Source organism: Calonectris borealis, chromosome Z (genome assembly GCF_964195595.1).
Source record: "Calonectris borealis chromosome Z, bCalBor7.hap1.2, whole genome shotgun sequence".
NCBI lineage: Eukaryota > Metazoa > Chordata > Aves > Procellariiformes > Procellariidae > Calonectris > Calonectris borealis.
In genome coordinates, this window is record NC_134352.1 from 73,999,548 (window position 1) to 74,018,394 (window position 18,847).

The window sequence follows — 18,847 nt, forward strand, 5'->3', positions numbered from 1 at the left end:
CAATGCAATTGCTCACCACCCACTGACCAATGGCCAGCCAGTTCCCGAGCTGTGGCTGCACCCCCCCGGCCAACTCCCCCAAGGTTTTTTTTGTTCAGCATGACATCATATAATATGGAATATCTCTTCGGCCAGTTTGGGTCAGCTGTCCTGGCTGTGTCCCCTCCCAGCTTCTTGTGCACCTCCAGCCTCCTCGCTGGCAGGGCAGTGTAAGAAGCTGAAAAATCCTTGACTTAGTCTATGCATTGCTCAGCAACAACTAAAACATCAGTGTGTTATCAACATTATTCTCATCCTAAATCCAAAACACCGTACTATACCAGCTACTAGGAAAAAAATTAACTCTATCCCAGCCAAAACCGGGACAGATGCCAAATAAATATGCAAGATTTGTTAATGCTATGGAATTGTAATCCTAGCACTGCTAACCATTCAAAGACCTTCAGGAAGATGTACTTACTACTCTGTGACTCAGGTTTGCTACTTCTGAAGTGGAACTGTAGGTGTTGCCACACCTTTCTGAGAAATAAAAAGAATCAGTTAGCTGCAATTCAAAAAGGACTTTGATCAAGCCAAGTGATCCATATGACATGTTAAGCATTGTTATTGACTATTGCATGACGGCCTGTTTTTCAGTGAGTCCTTGATCTGATATTTCCTCCTGAGGAGAAGCAGACATCATGAAGCAGAAATTGACATCACCAGTTCAAATTATTTTGCTACTTGCTCTGACTGCAGTGGGTCTGACTGGTAAGTACAACACTTCCTGAAACACTTGTTTTTCCTTAAAACACTTTCTTTAGAAAAGTCTGAGGCTTTACCTGATCTATCCTGACCACCGCTGGAGCCTATACATATTTAAATTACTTTCTTCTAAAGTTTTGAATGGAGATTTTGAAAATGGCTTGAGTCCTCTTTTCTTTTTGTAGTATTAATTTAATGATTATGTGGTGGTGATGATGAAAGGCACTCACTCCATCCCTACACTCACTCCATGCTTGTCACCTTCCTGGGAATTAGCATCATATGAGTAGTAACACTATTAGAGATAATGGTATGGAACTTTAATGAAATAAAGGTAAGCTTAGGTTGAAAAGCCACATGCTTTTCATGTCAAAATATATGTAAATTTATGGTCTATGTTCTTGGTAGAAGTTAATGACAAGTATCATAGAATCATAGAATACCAGGTTGGAAGGGACCTCAAGGATCATCTCGTCCAACCTTTCTTGGCAAAAGCACAGTCTAGACAAGATGGCCCAGCACCCTGTCCAGCTGAATCTTAAAAGTGTCCAATGTTGGGGAAGTAGTCTTAACAGGAAATATTCTTAAACGTACAGGGATTATTAGGGCATATTCAAATAATTAATGAATAAATTCAGGTTGCCAATACACAAAATACTCCATCCAGCCCATTGATTCCTTCTTTTTATTACTTCTCTTACCTTTATTTACCCCAAATATGTGCAATATGGTTCTGTTGCAAAGTTGAAAGTGAAATTTAATTTTAAGATGACTTGAAGATAAAAATTTTGGTTATTTTAGGAAAAAAAAATGGTCATATATTTACTTCCAAGCTTTTTAATTTAATTTGGAGATAACTGTACACATAAGTGTAGATAAAAATGAAATTTTCATTTGAAAAAGAGAAGTAAAATAATTTTAGTAGCTATTTTAGAAATTTGAGGTAAAATATATTTACTTTTCCGAAAGTTTTGACCCTTTTTCCAGGCAGATTTATTTGCCAAATTCAGTCCATAGTTTCAAATAATTTTATTGTCCTCAAAAAAGCATTCCATGCTGAATTTATCATTCAACAATAACAACAAAAAACATTGTCCAACTCTAATATAACTAGCTGGATTTCTGCACTTCCCTAGGTCAATCATACCCTGGAAAACCTAAGATAATAAGATGTCGTTCTCTAGAAAAGGAAACCTTTTCTTGTTGGTGGAAGCCTGGCTCAGATGGAGGACTTCCTACCAATTACACCCTGTTCTACAGCAAGGACAGGTAACAAGCGGTGAATACGTATTCTGTAAGTGATCAAGTGATGATTATGACAGAGTCAGGGAATGATAGCATTAATTTATAAAGGTGTTTTTATGAATCCATGTTAAACCTCAGGTAGCCAACAAGGGCTACATGAGATGAATGGCTTTCCCTTGTTGGAAGAAAACATGAATACTACCAGTCCTAAACCTTCAGTCTGTCCCTACTGAAACTCATCTGACCTAAAATCCCACTGGTCTAAAGACATGCTGGGAAAGGTGTAGTTTGTCCATCCTATCAAGAGGCACACAGCTTTCAGATGCTTCTCTGAGGAGGGGAGCATCAAAGCACCACAGGGCTGTGGGGCCTCCCCCGGGGCAGGGCCTCCATCCAGGGCCCGTCCCTCCGCCCCGGCCAGGGAGCAGGGCAGGCTGGGGGCAACCCAGCCCTGGGCATCGGGCACCTCCTTGGGGACAGGGACAGGCTGAGGCCAGGCTGGGCCAGGATGTCAGCCTGCGGGTTGGGGCTGGCTCGGCAGGGCCCATGGCTGGGAAGGGCAGGGCTGTGGGGAGCTGGAGAGCAGCCCTGCTGCGCTGGGCTGAAACGGGGACCCGGGCCTCAGGGAGGGCATGGGGAGGCCCAGGGGAGGCTGGGCAGGGGCAGTGAGGGCTGGCTGAGGAGCTTTTCTATTACCGTGCACAGCAAACCCCCACCTGGAGAAAATCTATAGAGAGTCTTTGCTCCCCCTTCTGGATTTGTAGCCAACCTCATGGTTCCCAAAATGGAGTAAAATCAGATGTGGGTATTGTTTTGGAAAAGTCTGTGATTCCCTCATCCTGTTTAAGAATAAAATGTGTATATGTTTAGCAAGTTTGCTTAACCTGTGCTTCTTTGTATAACTGCCCTTTCTTCCTGAAAACAAGAGTCTCAGAACAGGGCCAAGTAAGCAGGGAGGCTCAGAGAATAAATTTCTTTGAATAGATCCAGTGAGGTTCAGAATAGATAAGGTAAAGCCTCAGACTTCCCTTCTTCAATTAAATAAACTCCAAATAATTTGGTATTAACTCAGGAAAGATGCAGCCTTTAATGAAGTTGCCACACTCAACAATGATCTGAGAGCTTTTATTTTATGAAAGTCCAGATATTTCAATCTTGATCAAAACAGAAATTTTAATGACCATTTTAAGTCATACCTATCACAGCCCAGAACAGTCCTGCTTAGGGATGGATAGGAGAGCTTCTCCTTTTCATTAAATCTGCTGAACACCAGGCACTGCCAAGCACTCCACATCTGGACCATGGCTGCCTTTCTTAGCTCATTGTCTCTCAGGTACAATCCCCTTACTCCCATCTTTTCTCTGTGAACTGGGACAAAACTGCCTAGAAACTAAGAGACCTTGTTATTAGTAGTGCATAGAGCGTAACAGTGGGACTAAAATGCATCCTTGAACCATCTCAGCTGGTGCTTTGGGTTTGTGCAGTTCTTCACACCTGGGATAGGCTCTGAGTACACCACCCAGTTCAGCTTTAATTGAGTACAAAACAATTCCTCTCCTAAAAAAGCCGAAGACTCGCATAAAGGTAATAGGTAAGAGATCATGAATTAATCAAATATTTTTTATTCAGACAGTTGTGATGATGATCATGTTAAAAAGCAAATAAATTAACATTTTGCTGAAAACAAAATAATCAATAAAACACTCCTCTGCCATAGGGCCTATCAGGTTATTTTCCAGGGGAAATACGTAAAGAAGATGATACTTAGCAAATTTTCATCTTTAATCAAACTGAATGTGTTTAATTTGCCTTTTAACTTGCTTTTAAATATTTTTAAAACTTGCCTTGTGCTGTCTCTGGAAATTTCTTTTTCCATTCTTTTGTTGACATATTCCTATGTCTAAAAAAGAGGGTAAAAGCGTTCATCTTGAGCAACTGCAGTAAAAATAGCAATGAAGCATTTATACTATCTGGTAATAGCATTCGACACTCATCAAAATGTTTCCCAGAGGTGGGATTATATACAAGTTTAAAGGTAAACATTTCCAATTTCTTTGTTGAGCCTAGGCCATCACTAGAATATTATCTGCTTTGCTTCATTTCCCAAATTTTTAACTTTTTAAATCATTTTATTTCAGTGAAGAAAAAAACTATGAATGTCCAGACTACCGAACGTCAGGTCCCAATTCCTGCTACTTCGATAAAAACCACACTAATCCCTGGACAACATATAATATCACCGTAATGGCAACGAATGAGATTGGAAGTAACAGCTCAGATCCTCAGTATGTGGATGTGACCTCCATAGGTAAAAAGAGAAGAATGAAATGGAAAACAAACTGGTTGTTGTATAAGGAAAACTGCATTTTACTTATAAATTAAGTAACTACATATTTTATTGTCATTTTAACTTTGACTGAAAAATGGGCTCCAGTTTCTAGTTATGTCGAGTATTTCAATTAGACTCAATGATAGTTTTGTAGGTTCCTAGCACTGTAGATTATAAAACTTTCAAATTAGGTTAAGCTACCTAAATTTTCGAAATGTAAACATCTTTCTGGCTGCTGGCGTTGCAGTCTTGGGAGGGTAAAAATAAATGCCTAAGCACTCTGCAGGTTTTTTGTAATATTTCATATTCCTAACTCCATTCTGCTTTCTGGATACACATTATCTACACATTGTAATGATAAATGTATTTAGTCTTTTTAGCTATGAAATGTCTGACATTTTAATTTTGCAAGAGTGGCCTAATGAAATTATGATTTGTATTTCCTTAGCCTGACAAATTCAGAATAAAGTCTAAGATTTGCTGATACTGTGGTAAATCCGTAGCCAGTTAAACATTACTAGGGATAGAGGAAAAAAAGGCAATTGTACTACTCCCTTACAGAAGTGCTGAATGATCTGAAATTAATGTGATGAAATACAAAACTGTACAGGAGGTGTTTTTTCTGGGAGAAAATTAAATCATTAATGGCAAACTTTTGATTTATACAGTTCAGCCAGATGCTCCTGTGAACCTCTCTCTAGAAACAAAAACATCTTCTAGCGTAATGTACCTTTGGGCAAAATGGTCTCCACCTCCATTAGCTGATGTCAGCTCTGATTCACATGTATATCACTACGAGCTACGAGTAAAACCTGAGGAAAAGGAAGAGTGGGAGGTAATGGAAAAATATATTTATTGTATAAATGCTGTTTTCAGTGAGTTCTCTTGTCTAAATTTAACGGGTATTATAAAAATTTTAGTTTCTGTAAGGATAGAAAAATTAATATAACCAAATCCGATTAAAGAAAGAAAAATACTGTAGTGGTTTGTAGAGATGGTGAAATTCAAGGTATTTGTATAATTATCCTAATGTCATATACTAAAAAAAACATTTAGTCCACCGATATAATACTTAATTTTAATTTTCGTCAATGTGTCTGTTCCCAAGTGTCACACTAAGAGACTGCTCAGTTCATCTAGTTTAAACTAAATCAGGTTCAAAGCAGTTAATTGATTCATTGACATGTAATTAACAAGCAATCAGTTAACTATGCAGGCAAGGTCAGTAATAGCAATACAACAGATAAATCACAATACTGGGCACTTAAAAATGTTAATAGACACCTACAAATTTATAAACACACTTCTGTAATTAGTCCCAGAAATATGCTATATACAGAAATTCCCCTCTCCCAGGAAGGGCAGGTTACAAGCACCCCCCAACCTCCTGGGAGTACAAATTCCCCTGTTTACGCCCACTTCTGCAGGGGCCATGGATGCTTTAACTTAACGTGAACCCACATCCCTTCTTACACTCTACTAAGACACACATCACTGAGAAAGCACCCGCACGGTCACATGCATACACCCAGGTGTGGGTTCCTCCTGCTGCAGCCCATGCTGTCTGGAGTGCAGCTACTCACAGCATCAGAGAGGGAGGCTGCTCTGTTTGTCCCAGGCAGAGGTCATGATGCTAGCAGAGCAGCTTCTGATAGCATCAAACTAAACTTCCCCTCACTAATACACATTTTCATACTTCTTTAATACTGCTTTTCAAGCTGACCCTTTTGCTTTCAGAAGTCTCTCAGTTATTCCCTAATTACTATTTAATTGGGCTGAGAGTCATCATCTTCATCCTCTTCAACATGATCAGTTGGGGGCAATCCCCTTTTAAAAAGTTTGGGGTGTCCTACTCACACACACTATGTCCACTGACAATCCCAGCTGTTGCCATTTTGCTAGGAGTGGGCCACAGTACTCGCACAGCTGAAACACCAGGACAAAATATCATTCTTGAAGTCATAGTCAGATGGCCTCAATGTTACCTAAATTGTTGATGCCTTAATGATGGAGAAAGCTATGTGTCTTGAAAGACTTCTGAAGAGAGATTCAAAGGGCCTGAGGAAGGCACTTAATAATAAGCACTAAAATAGCCACTAAGGAGCATTATACAGAGGGTTCATCTGTGAGTTGGACTACCTATAGTGTTCCTTGCATTGTGGATCTGATGGAGTACTAACTTACAGGAAGTCTATAATTAAATATGTTCTCGAATATCAGAATCTCAGTGTCACTGAAGTGAGTTTTTCTGTTAAGTCACTACCTTTGCTTCTTTGCAATTCGTATCTTACAAAATACCCGACTGAAACCCTTGCCTTTCAGAAGTCAGTGACACAAGCCTACTCCTTTACAGTTTATTTGTTAAAATGTTCCAATTCTTTATTATTTTTCCAGTCCATTTTCTTTTCCAGATAATACCTGTTGGAGTACAGACACAGTACAAAGTGATTAGGTTACAAGCTGGGGTGAATTATATTGTTCAGGTCCGTTGCATGTTAGACCTTGGAGAATGGAGTGAGTGGAGCTCCAAAAGATGCATTCAGATCCCCAATGGTGAGTGGATGATTGCTGTTCTGTTAATTGTTTTTAAATTCTAGCCGGTTCAGTGTTGTGAAAGGTGCCTAAATGGCAGCCCTGAAAAACCAGTTCCTCACATAGATACTTCATAGTGCTGGAGGAACAACTTACTACATCTTACCGTACCTTGTGTGTAATTGCGTATTTAGTCTTGTTGATCCACTCAGGATACTCTGCTGAAACTGGCTATGACAAATAGGCTGGGATTTACTAGGAAGTCACTTCTGATACAGGTGTGCCTAAATAATTTATTGTTCCTGTCCCTCTATTTAAAAATCATATTGATTTCATCTGTAGCTGTAGATTTCAGGTAATAGTTCTTGTGTAAGAATCATTCATTTGTTCGTCAGTAACTGGACTGAAAGCACTGCTATGTCTAACAGTGCATAACACTTGCAGCTACTATCACATGGAAATAATTACCTGTGTTCTCTTGGGTTTGAGTGGACACATTAAATATGCATGACATCGTATCTTGTTGTCAGACGCTTTAGCCAGGTTGTTTCAAATCTTCTTCTTTTGTCACTAATTGTGTTATTCACTATTTGACATGGAGATTGCTGAAGTACTGTTAATAGAAAAATATTTTTTAAATGTCCCATTTTCAGGCCTGCCTTAGGCAATTAGAAATTTGGAAAATCAATGTCCTACTCTAAATAGTAGAAAATATATATTATTGATGTAATAGGACCATATTTTGCCACAAATACATAACTGCAAACGTTTCAATCACATCAAGGTTTTGACTAGCATCATCCTATTCAAAATTTAAGCACTTTCCTCTGCCCTACTCTAAGTGCTTTGCTTGAGTCTATAAAAACATCATCAGGAATCCAAATAATTACAAATTATTGCTTGGCAGCAATCATGCAAGTAGCCTGAGTACTGAACACAACGTCACTTTACAAGGAAATATGAGAGCTGCTTCTTTGTATCTTTGGAGTCAGCTCAGTGTAGGTACTTCAGAAGAGAATTACTGGCAAGGACATAAACAAATGGGCAAACAGTTACGTTCTTAATTTTTTTTCTGTAAAAGATAAAAGAAATGTCAGCATATTTTTTAAACAAACAAAAGCATCTTAAAACAGATTTTTTGAAGAAAAAATGTTTTTTGTAGGAAATAGATTGGATAGCAGAGTGTATTTTAAATCATTTTATGGAGCCTGCTATGACAGTATTTGAGCACCCCTTATCAGATTTGGGGGCAGAGAAGAGCCACAGCCAGGGAACTAAAACATAGTTCCTCAGCATAACAGCAGTGGGAAAGGGTTTTGAATCCAGGTCAAAGTAGCAGGCTGCTGCCCTAACCGTCCTTCCTTTCCTATATTAATATGAAACAAAACTACTTTTTTCCTTGTAGAAAAAAAAGTATTTTCCTGTGCTCTACTTGACATTGTTTTATTAATTCAGGGTTGACCTAATGCATTAGACTTACTAATTAGTTCATTTCTTTATCTCTTACAGGGGATTCACCTCCTGAAAAGCCTACAATAATAAAATGCCGTTCTCCAGAAAAGGAAACATTTACCTGTTGGTGGAAACCTGGTTCAGATGGAGGACATCCTACTAACTACACTTTGCTTTACAGCAAAGAAGGGTAATAAGTTCTGAATAATTACTCAATGTGTTACTGAAAGGACCTGGAAAATCAATCCTGATTGATATTGCATTTAGGAGATGTCATTTTCCGTAGCACATGGTTTTGTCCAAGTAACATATTCTGGAATAGCACTAGCAGCAACATATTTAAGGTTGAAATAGGGTCTCTTTATAATGTCAGATTTTTCAAATTTCTCTGAATTCTTCTGTCTTGAAAGATAGACTGCCTTGAAAGTTGCCATGGTGCAGCAACTGCATAATAGTATGCAATACAAATGCACAGTCCTGTAGCTCTTTGGCCACGCGGTCCCAGAAATAAAGCTTTCCAAAATGACAAGATATTAAAATTTTCATCTTCTGATAATGCTTATTTTGCATAAGTATTCATAGGCCATGAATGCCTCCTGGCTTCTGCAGTAATCTTGGTCCTGGAACTTAGATCAAGTGCTAAACGTTCATTTTAAAGGAGTAGTCAATATTTTGTTTGGGTCCTGTGAACTATTTTTGATTCACCCAGCACTGCTCAGCCTCACACTGACCTAGCTGGATGCTAAACGTTGTACTTGTCAGCTGAGAGCCAGGTCTTCTTGGAAAAAGACAGATACTGGTCCAACCAGCCAGGGCAGAGTGTGAGGTCCACATCCACAACTTTCTCTTTCATTATTGTGCATCTCAGAGGAGCCTGGAAACAAGTACTACATACTCAACTTTCTCTCCTATCCCTGCTCCCTTTGGGAAGTTTGGGAATGGATTTGGAGGACAAGTATAAGGCAGATTTTTTTGAAGAAGAGGTGATGAAAGACAAAAACAGATTCTGAAAGCATATTAATGTAATATGCAGAACTCATGTAAGTATGAAATGAACATTGGAAATACTCAGTTTTTAATAGATGGGTTAGAAGAATTCAACAATCACTCCTACTGGCTCTCTGGAACCTGTAAGGGCTATGCAATGGACAATGGCATTCAGAAAAGTAAAGCTCTGCTAGCCCACTCCTGCATCTACAACAGCCTAACTTCTTCAGGTTTTGTAGTCTTTATTTTGGGGGCGAAATGCTTACTACAGTCTCTGGAATTGTGCAATGACTCTTTAGTTTGAAAGCAGTTTTCTGATTTTTTTCACATTGCCAGGCATGAAAAATGCTGAACTACTAGTAATCAGAATCAGTTGTTTTAGTATGAATAACCTAATCACTGTGATTCTTTCATTTCAGAGAAGAACAAGTTTATGAATGTCCAGATTACAGAACTGCGGGCCCCAATTCATGCTATTTCGATAAAAAGCACACCTCTTTCTGGACCATATACAATATTACTGTGAGGGCAACTAATGAAATGGGAAGTAATGTCTCTGATCCTCATTTTGTGGATGTGACTTACATAGGTAAGAGATAAAAAGTATTTTCTATGAAACCAAATAATTCAAAGTTATGGGTTTTGACACAAGAATTTTAATTCCAGCTCTTCTCATATATAGTATTATATCCAAATTAAAAAATTGTAAGAACAAGTGAGATCTTATCTGGTATAATAATAAATCAATATTCATCCCTTTACCATTTTATTTTCAAAGGTTTAAAACTGCATTCACATAACCATTTATTGGTTTTCCATATTTCTTTCAGTCAAGCCCTAAGAAATATCATCCAGCTAAAATCTTCTACCACTCTACCAGCAACTGAAATCAAATTTATCTTTTAACTAATAACACTTAAATTTTATTACCTAGAAGTAGTTTCCAGACCCAAGAGAAGCTGAATTAGTGCTTTTTATAGCAGTGTACTGATAATCTCTTTTCTCAGACTTCTTCCACAACAAGTGCAAATAAGAAGTATTTACGGTTTTTTCTAGGGGAAGGGAACATTATCACAGATAACCATTTTGTTAGCAAGGATCTGGTTGCCAGGAGTATGGCAACTGGAGAAGGGCTGTTGGCAAAAAGGCTTTACATTTTGCCTCTATGCCCTGACTACTGATGAAGCTTTGCATCAGACAGTGGTAAAATACATGCACGATATGCAGAAGCTCTACCCCTGAACTGAGGAAGCTGCAAGACTGACTGTAGCAGAAACCTGCATTCCATTTTGGTTTATTTTTGAGATACAGACAGGGCTTTAATATTACTGGTTTGTTTTATTTTTAAATATCCTTACATATGCATGTAGGGATTATGCTGTTGTGTTTTCTGAATGTAAAAGATGGGGGGAGGGGGCAAGTTTCATCAGCTACATCTGTGTTTTCAGCATTCCTAAATATATATGCCAACTTTGATAAGATTATGGTAAAACACAACTTTCATAGCACAGCATTAAAGATGTTAACTTTGAAACATAGCTGTGGGGAAAAGCAACAATAAATGGTAATGTAAGAAAAAATTATTCTGGTGATAAAAGATTAAGGCAAATCTCAATATGAACTCAACATATTTACTGCTCTTCCATTTTTTCTTCAAATTCATAAATCCATGTTTACTTTATCAGGAAACTCTTGATCCCTGTATTCCAGTACGAGTTCTAAATTACTAGATACAATGGAGGTGGCAACTCACCACTCACACCATTTTATGTGGCGATGCAAGGGAAAAATCATTTAGACCCTTATTGTCAGTTCTTTTATTTCAACAGTACAGCCAGATCCTCCTGTGAATGTAACTCTGGAATTAAAAAAGCCAATAAATAGAAAACCTTATCTGGTATTGACATGGTCTCCACCCCCACTGGCTGATGTCAGATCTGGATGGCTTACCCTTGAATATGAGTTGCAACTAAAGCCTGAAGAAGGGGAGGAATGGGAGGTAAGGATGTTGCAAGTTTTTGCTAGATGATGTTTTCTGATCAATTAGATTTTGTCAGCCAGGTCCCATGCCTGAATGTAATGAAGCAGGCACACTGAATAGTTCATAATTTTTCAAAAGTATTTGTGTGATCAACAATTTCCTACTGAGAATACTGGTATCTCAGATGCTGTTTTAGAATCATTATCATTAGGGTTGGAAAAGACCTCTAAGATCATCGAGTCCAACCATCAACTCAACACCACCATGCCTACTAAACCATGTCCATAAGCGCCTCATCTACACGTCTTTTGAATACTTCCAGGGATGGTGACTCTACCACTTCCCTGGGCAGCCTGTTCCAAGGCCTGACCACTCTTTCAGTAAAGAAATTTTTCCTAATATCCAATCTAAACATCCCCTGGCACAACTTGAGGCCATTTCCTCTCGTCCTATCGCTTGTTACTTGGGAGAAGAGACCAACCTCACTACAACCTCCTTTCAGGCAGTTGTAGAGTGTGATAAGGTCTCCTCTCAGCTCCCCTTCTCCAGACTAAACAGTCCCAGTTCCCTCAGCCGCTCCTCATAAGACTTGTTCTCCAGACCCTTCACCAGCTTTGTTGCCCTTCTCTGGACACGCTCCAGCACCTCCATGTCCTTCTTGGAGTGAGGGGCCCAAAACTGAACACAGGATTCGAGGTGCGGCCTCACCAGTGCCGAGTACAGGGGCACGATCACCTCCCTGCTCCTGCTGGCCACGCTATTTCTGATACAGGCCAGGATGCCGTTGGCCTTCTTGGCCACCTGGGCACACTGCCGGCTCATGTTCAGCCGGCTGTCAACCAGCACCCCCAGGTCCTTTTCCTCCGGGCAGCTTTCCAGCCACTCTTCCCCAAGCCTGTAGCGTTGCCTGGGGTTGTTGTGGCCGAAGTGCAGGACCCGGCACTTGGCCTTGTTGAACCACACACAGTTGGCCTCGGCCCATCGATCCAGCCTGTCCAGGTCCCTCTGCAGAGCCTTCCTACCCTCCAGCAGATCAACACTCCCGCCCAACTTGGTGTCGTCTGCAAACTGACTGAGGGAGCACTCGATCCCCTCATCCAGATCGTTGATAAAGATATTGAACAGGACCGGCCCTAAAACTGAGCCCTGGGGAACACCGCTCGTGACCGGCCGCCAACTGGATTTAACTCCGTTCACCACAACTCTCTGGGCTCGGCCGTCCAGCCAGTTTTTTACCCAGCGAAGAGTGCACCTGTCTAGGCCGTGAGCCGCCAGCTTCTCTAGGAGAATGCTGTGGGAGACAGTGTCAAAGGCTTTACTGAAGTCCAGGCAGACCACATCCACTGCCTTTCCCTCATCCACGAGGCGGGTCACCTGGTCATAGAAGGAGGTCAGGTTGGTCAAGCAGGACTTGCCTTCCATGAACCCGTGCTGGCGGGTAGCAGGTGGTAAAGTACTTATTTTTAATTGTGGCCATTATACATTAATCATATTGGCATTACAGTTTAAATTGTTCATTCTCATTTAGTCAGGTTTCTTTTCTGATAATTTGTTCTTAGCCACAAGCACTTTTTAGGTAAGAGAAAGCTCAGTGACATTATGTAAAATCATTTAAATTTGTACAAATAGCCATTAGGTGATAGTTGTCATGGCCACAAAATAATTATTGTCTATAGCCAGGATCTGCAACTCAAACAACTGGGCGGCAAATTAAAGACTCCAGCTATTGGTATTTGGCTGCATCTCCTTCTTGTCTGCTGCAATACTTCCCAGCCACCTCTGTATCTCCCCCTTCCTTCCCCCTGCCACCGCACTTCCCAGCCTCCTGGCCGTTGCAAGGTCCACTTTTCACTACCCTGTGCAGTTCCACCAATTCCACATTCCTTCTTTTCTCTCTGCATTTTCCTCCCCCATCTGTTTCTTGCCTCCTTCTCCTCCTCTCACCATTGCAGTTCTCACCATTACCCCGGTCCCTCCCCATTTGCCATATGCTCATGATGTGTTTTTGTAGTATTTTAATTTGCATAGTATACCAGAGCCAGATCTCACTCCCACTGAATTACGTTAGAAAGCTAAACTATAGAATAAAATAAATGTATCGTTATTCCATGCCTGCATAGCAATTATTAGAAAGCTATCCAGATTCGTTCTATATTCCCAACTTGGTATCAAGACTCAAACCTAGCTATGATTTTTGTAGAAAAATGTCTCAATTTTATATGTATTTTATGGTTTTTATTTAATTTCCAGACTATTTTTGTTGGACAGCAAACACAATATAAAATGTTTAGTTTAAATCCTGGAAAGAAGTACATTGTACAGATTCACTGCAAACCAGACCACCATGGATCATGGAGTGAATGGAGTTCAGAAAAGTATATTCAGATCCCTACTGGTGAGTGGCTAGGCATCCCTTTCGTAATTGTTATTACATGGAAGTTCATGTAATACTTTTGTTAGCTGTTTGGGGCACCCATGCAGATTGACATCCCATAGTTTCCCTAGGACAGATAAGAACGTCATTGCTAAGGTAACCGAATTCTCAGCATCCCTGCACCACACCCAGTTAGCTTTCCCCGTCATTACTTTTTGGAGTTAAGAAGGTGAATTAATTTATTTTCTTATTTAAACCATGTCCTTTCTGTTTATTGCCTCATTTGTTCTCATGATGGTGGTTTTTAATTAAATGAATACCGGTAACTGCATTAAAACTGCTACACAGACAACAAAGAGTGATTGCCTTCAGACAGTAACAGCTCTTCATCAGTCTTTACCTGGAATGAATTTGAAATAAACACCTCAATGTAAAAAATGTCATGTTACAATAAAAATCCTTAAAAACATCCAGTCCTAGATCATTTAACCCACCATTTAATTAATTGTATGATATGTATTTGATATTAAAATGACTACAGTATTGGCATAATTGGATTTGAACCCAATTGCTATAACTGGCTGTGACAAAATTTCCCTCTTCATATATTTTTTTATCATTTCTCCAAGAGAATTTATTTCCTGCACAGTGCCATTAACAAAAATAATATTTATTATCAGATATTACAATGATTGTTGAGATCCATCTATGCTAGTAAAGGCTTCTAGATTTAATACCAAATTTGGCAGTTTAGACCAATTTTAAAAATCAAAGTAATCTGAGACTTTTTTTGCATGCTGACTATGCATATGCTAGATGTGTGTCCTTAAATAATTCTGTTTGTTTCCTAGACTTTAGAGTAAAAGATATGGTAGTGTGGATTGTCGTTGGTGTCTTGTCATCTTTTATATGCTTAATCATGAGCTGGACAATGGTTTTGAAAGGGTACAGGTAAGTCACCAATTTCACAATTGCATGGAGTGGAAAATCTCAGCACGCTTTTCAAAAATAGACTTCTAACATTTGATTCCATTTTCTATAGGTTTTGCGTTCTCTTATAAACTATAAGTTACAGATATTTGACTTTAAATTTACAATTGATAAAGAGGTATTTCTGTTCTTCAGGGAAAGCAGGCTAAATTCTCAATTAGATCTGACCATCTTGGTTAGCCATATAAGTATTCAGCAAACATCATTTGGAGTATCCCTGCTCCTGAAGAAGACACGCCTTTTGGTTTTGCCCTAATTTCCTAAAGGAAACGATGTTATATTATGAGGTTGTCTTCTGCCCACCTGTCTGTTATTTCCCCAAAGAATTTATTAGAACACTGGCTAATTTCAACCAAATAAGAAAGAGAAAGGTGTCGCAAAGATTATCACTTTTGTACAAGTCTTGCAAAAAATACTGGCTGAGTAGAAGAAAGAGATGGGAACTGTTGATGGAAAAGCCATCAGAAGTCATTCATCATAAATCCTGTTTAATAATAGTCAGCTGACAATCAACTATGTACATAAAGGCCCACTAGTCCTCCTGAACTGTGCCCCACATAGCTGTTTCTTGGCCAGTGACGAAGTTACAGTGATATTAGAGAACTGGAGGTTAAGGGACAAAGGACAATGAAAGAACATTAGCAGTGTCACTTTTCCAGCTGAGTAACTTTTGTACTGTTCTCTTTCCTACAAATACATCTAAGGGTAACTTGCCAACTGTAACTGGGTTACAGCCAATTACCTGGCTTGAGAGGTAGACAGGAAACAGAGGTCCAACAGGGAGGTATCAGATGTGGGAGAAGTGTTTAAAATGTCAGTCACATTCCGAGGAAATGGGAGAACAGATAGAGAGATAAGGCCCATACTTACACCTTGCGTGTTTGTTCTGTTTTTTTAGAATGATAGCCTTTATCCTACCGCCAGTTCCAGGACCAAAGATAAAAGGCATAGATACACATCTGTTAGAGGTGAGTACCACTGATAACAACAAAAGAATTCACCATTACTTGCTTTTCATACTAGCAAACACAATTACCATAATAAAGTACAAACCAGCTTCAATTAATTTAATCAATGTTAAAAATAAGCGACACTTTCAGGTTGATGGTGTGGAGGGTATGTGGAAGACAGAGTCTTGCCTTGCACTAGTAGTGGGAGGGTGTTTGAGAACAGGGTTTGTGACTGCAGCTGTTCCTGGGACACCACAAGAGCCAATGCCTGTGTGATCTTCCTAGTAGTTCTTATGGAAGTTCTTATGGACTCTCCACAGCCTCTTGCCATGCTGAGGAGACAGGACATGGCTGCTCTATCATTCTCTTCCATTTCCTTCTTGTTAAACCCATGAGACCCATACCTGCCAAAAGCTCCCTAGTACTCCCATTTTAGAAACATGAATTCTGGGATTGTGTCTCCCCACTGAGGGAAGTCAAATTTTCTTCTGTTCTTCCACTATTTTCTGCAGCAGCAGAAATACAGTTTGTTTAGATCTAGTGATATAACTGTTAAAGTATTTGTATATTAAATATTGTTCACAATTGTTCTAGTCAGATAAACTCTACGGTTAACAGTGAAAAAATATATCTTATTTCTTATGCCCTTAGACAGGAAAATCTGAAGAATTATTGAGTGCTCTTGGTTGCCATGGTTTCCCTCCTACATCAGACTGTGAGGAACTACTGATAGAATACCTGGAGGTAGAGGACAGTGAGGATCAGCAACTCATGCCAAGCCATGACAATGGTCATCCCAGTAAAAATGCAAAAATAATACCCAACGAAACAGATAGTGACTCGGGCCGAGGGAGCTGTGATAGCCCTTCTCTGCTTTCTGAGAAGTGCAGGGAAACCAGCGCCCTTCCATCAACACTTCAAACAAAAGACATAAGAGATGTTCAAGAAAATAAAGGAGGAAAAAGCAGCTGGGAAACTCAGTGTATAGCCTCAGAACAGAAAATACTGCATTTTAACAATGAGAGTACAAAATCATCCACATGGCCTGCAGCTCAGTTACCTAATAATCAGCCTCCTATGTTTGCCTACCACAGTACTCTAGATGCACATAAGGTAACACTGAGTACCACAAATGTGAACATTGCACCAGTTTTGGTGGGAAATGAAGAAAAGCATCAGTCACAATATCCTACCAGTGAAACTGTCCGCCACGACATAGAAAAGCAAAGAGAGACGGAGAGTTTGCATTCCAAAATTGACCAAATCACAGTGCAGGTCAAACAAAACAGACCTAATGACAAGTCACCTTTTTTGAATCCTAAACTAATGGATTATGTAGAAGTTCACAAAGTCAGACAAGATGAGGAGCCAGCAGTATTACTGAAACATAAAGAAAATAATGGAAAGACCGAAAAATACACTGTTCCAGGAACCAGCAAAGAATATACCAAGGTCTCAACAGTTGTGGACCGCAATATTATAGTATTAATGCCAGATTCACGCATCCAGCACACATTTCTGTCTCAAGAACCTGCAATGGAAACATCTCAGAACCTTCAGCAAGGTCAAGCTGAGAAAAATATGAGCTACTGTCTGACGGTTCCAAGCGAGTGCAAAAGAGAGACCAGTGGATCAGAGTACATGGACCCATCTTCCTTTATGCCCTCCTTTAAGTAACTACTAGTTAGTACAGTACATACTTAGTAGTTATGTCCAGTAAAACAAAACCACATAGCAAATAGTTCCTTAAAAAGCCTAGCCTTCTGTGTGAGAATAAAATAAACTATGGGTTGAGGCAATGATCATGGGAGTAAATCTTGGATCATTAACACATGTTTCTGACACAGGGAAATGAGGAAATGGATATTATCTGCCATGAAAAATACATTGTAAACTAATTATTCAGCTCTGCACATCTTCTATTAGTTGATTAAACCTGAGGGAATACTGCAGATTCAACAAAGATGAAAGTTGTTACAGGTCAGTCAGTACATCATAGTGATCTGAGCAGTTCCTAAATCAGATAAATCTTTGCACAACAGCATTCTGATCTACAATGTATTTTCTTCTGAATGCATTCTGACATTAGATTAAGTTTTCTTTATATTTTTTCTCAATCCTTAAGAAAAAAGGAGCTTTTATATATGACAAAACATATATAAAAGATAACATATTCAACAAATTACAGTAAAATAACAAATTCTTCTAAATATATTTTTGCTTTGTTTCAATGTGACAGAAAATTTTGCATCCCATTCATATCCTAGTCCAATCAAACCAAACATGAAAAAAATAGCAGGACAATATTTGTTATACTGCCTTACTGTATATAATATACAATTCTACTTTAGTACATGCCCATATGCTTAACAATGTATTTTTACAGGCTATTTTTCTATTACCAAAAAAAATTATTTTTTAATTTCCCAGTGCTATTTAGGTACTTAGGAACTTTTCTGTTTCCTTCTGCTGAGACAGCGGTAACAAGTAAAGCTACCATTTCTATACAAAGCATAAAATTAAACTTTATACTAATTAAGAATATGAAGTAATTTTTAACTATATTTCTAATATATTGCAGATGTATTACTATTTGAATTGTAAATTATTTCTTTCACATGTTTTTTATCACCTGTAATTATAAAATTAAAATAGAATCTAGGTTTTAAGAGCACAGCTTCTTTCCCAATGAATTTGTACGCTGATGCCAAACATGAATGGAGAGGTGTTCTCCTGCATCCTTAGACACTGCACTTTTCTCTGAGCCTGGAAGGAAAGTTTGAAGTCAGATTTTTCATAATAGACTTATCAACATTAATTTTGGAATCCAACCTCCAAAGTCAAAGATATGAGGCATAAAGTCTGAGTCAGAGCTCTGCTGAAATAGCGGTAGGAATGAGGAAAGGAGTCCATGTACTTAGGCTGGACAGATATTCCCGGAACAGCAGTGGGAACAGTAAGGATTCCTCATATCCCATGTAACAGAAAGCAGAATCAAAATGATACTCGAATGGCTCTGCATTTACTGTAGTCCTTCCTTCTTGAAACAAAAGTTTAATTTACTTCAGGAAAGTATGACCAAGTGATGACTGATTAAAACTGGGCCAAGTATTTAGCCAGTATCACTAGCTTCAGGGGAAATTGGAAACATAAGGTAAGGGAAATTGTACTGTACATGCGAAGGAAAGTGTATTTACTATAGATAAGCTCTCTTCTGTTCTTGTCCTTCCTGAACAGCTCTACATTTCTCCAGTTTTTCATGA

General features: G+C 39.0%; 1 protein-coding gene across 1 annotated transcript; it reads left to right on the forward strand.

The window, feature by feature from the left end:
* Positions 1 to 680: 680 nt before the first annotated feature.
* PRLR (prolactin receptor) lies at positions 681 to 17,261 on the forward strand. The gene is made up of 12 exons (XM_075138453.1): positions 681 to 750; positions 1,881 to 2,013; positions 4,128 to 4,297; positions 4,987 to 5,153; positions 6,730 to 6,871; positions 8,360 to 8,492; positions 9,709 to 9,878; positions 11,119 to 11,288; positions 13,521 to 13,665; positions 14,496 to 14,595; positions 15,533 to 15,602; positions 16,236 to 17,261. Exons 1-12 carry the CDS (start codon positions 681 to 683, stop codon positions 17,259 to 17,261), a joined length of 2,496 nt encoding a protein of 831 aa, XP_074994554.1.
* Positions 17,262 to 18,847: the final 1,586 nt, after the last annotated feature.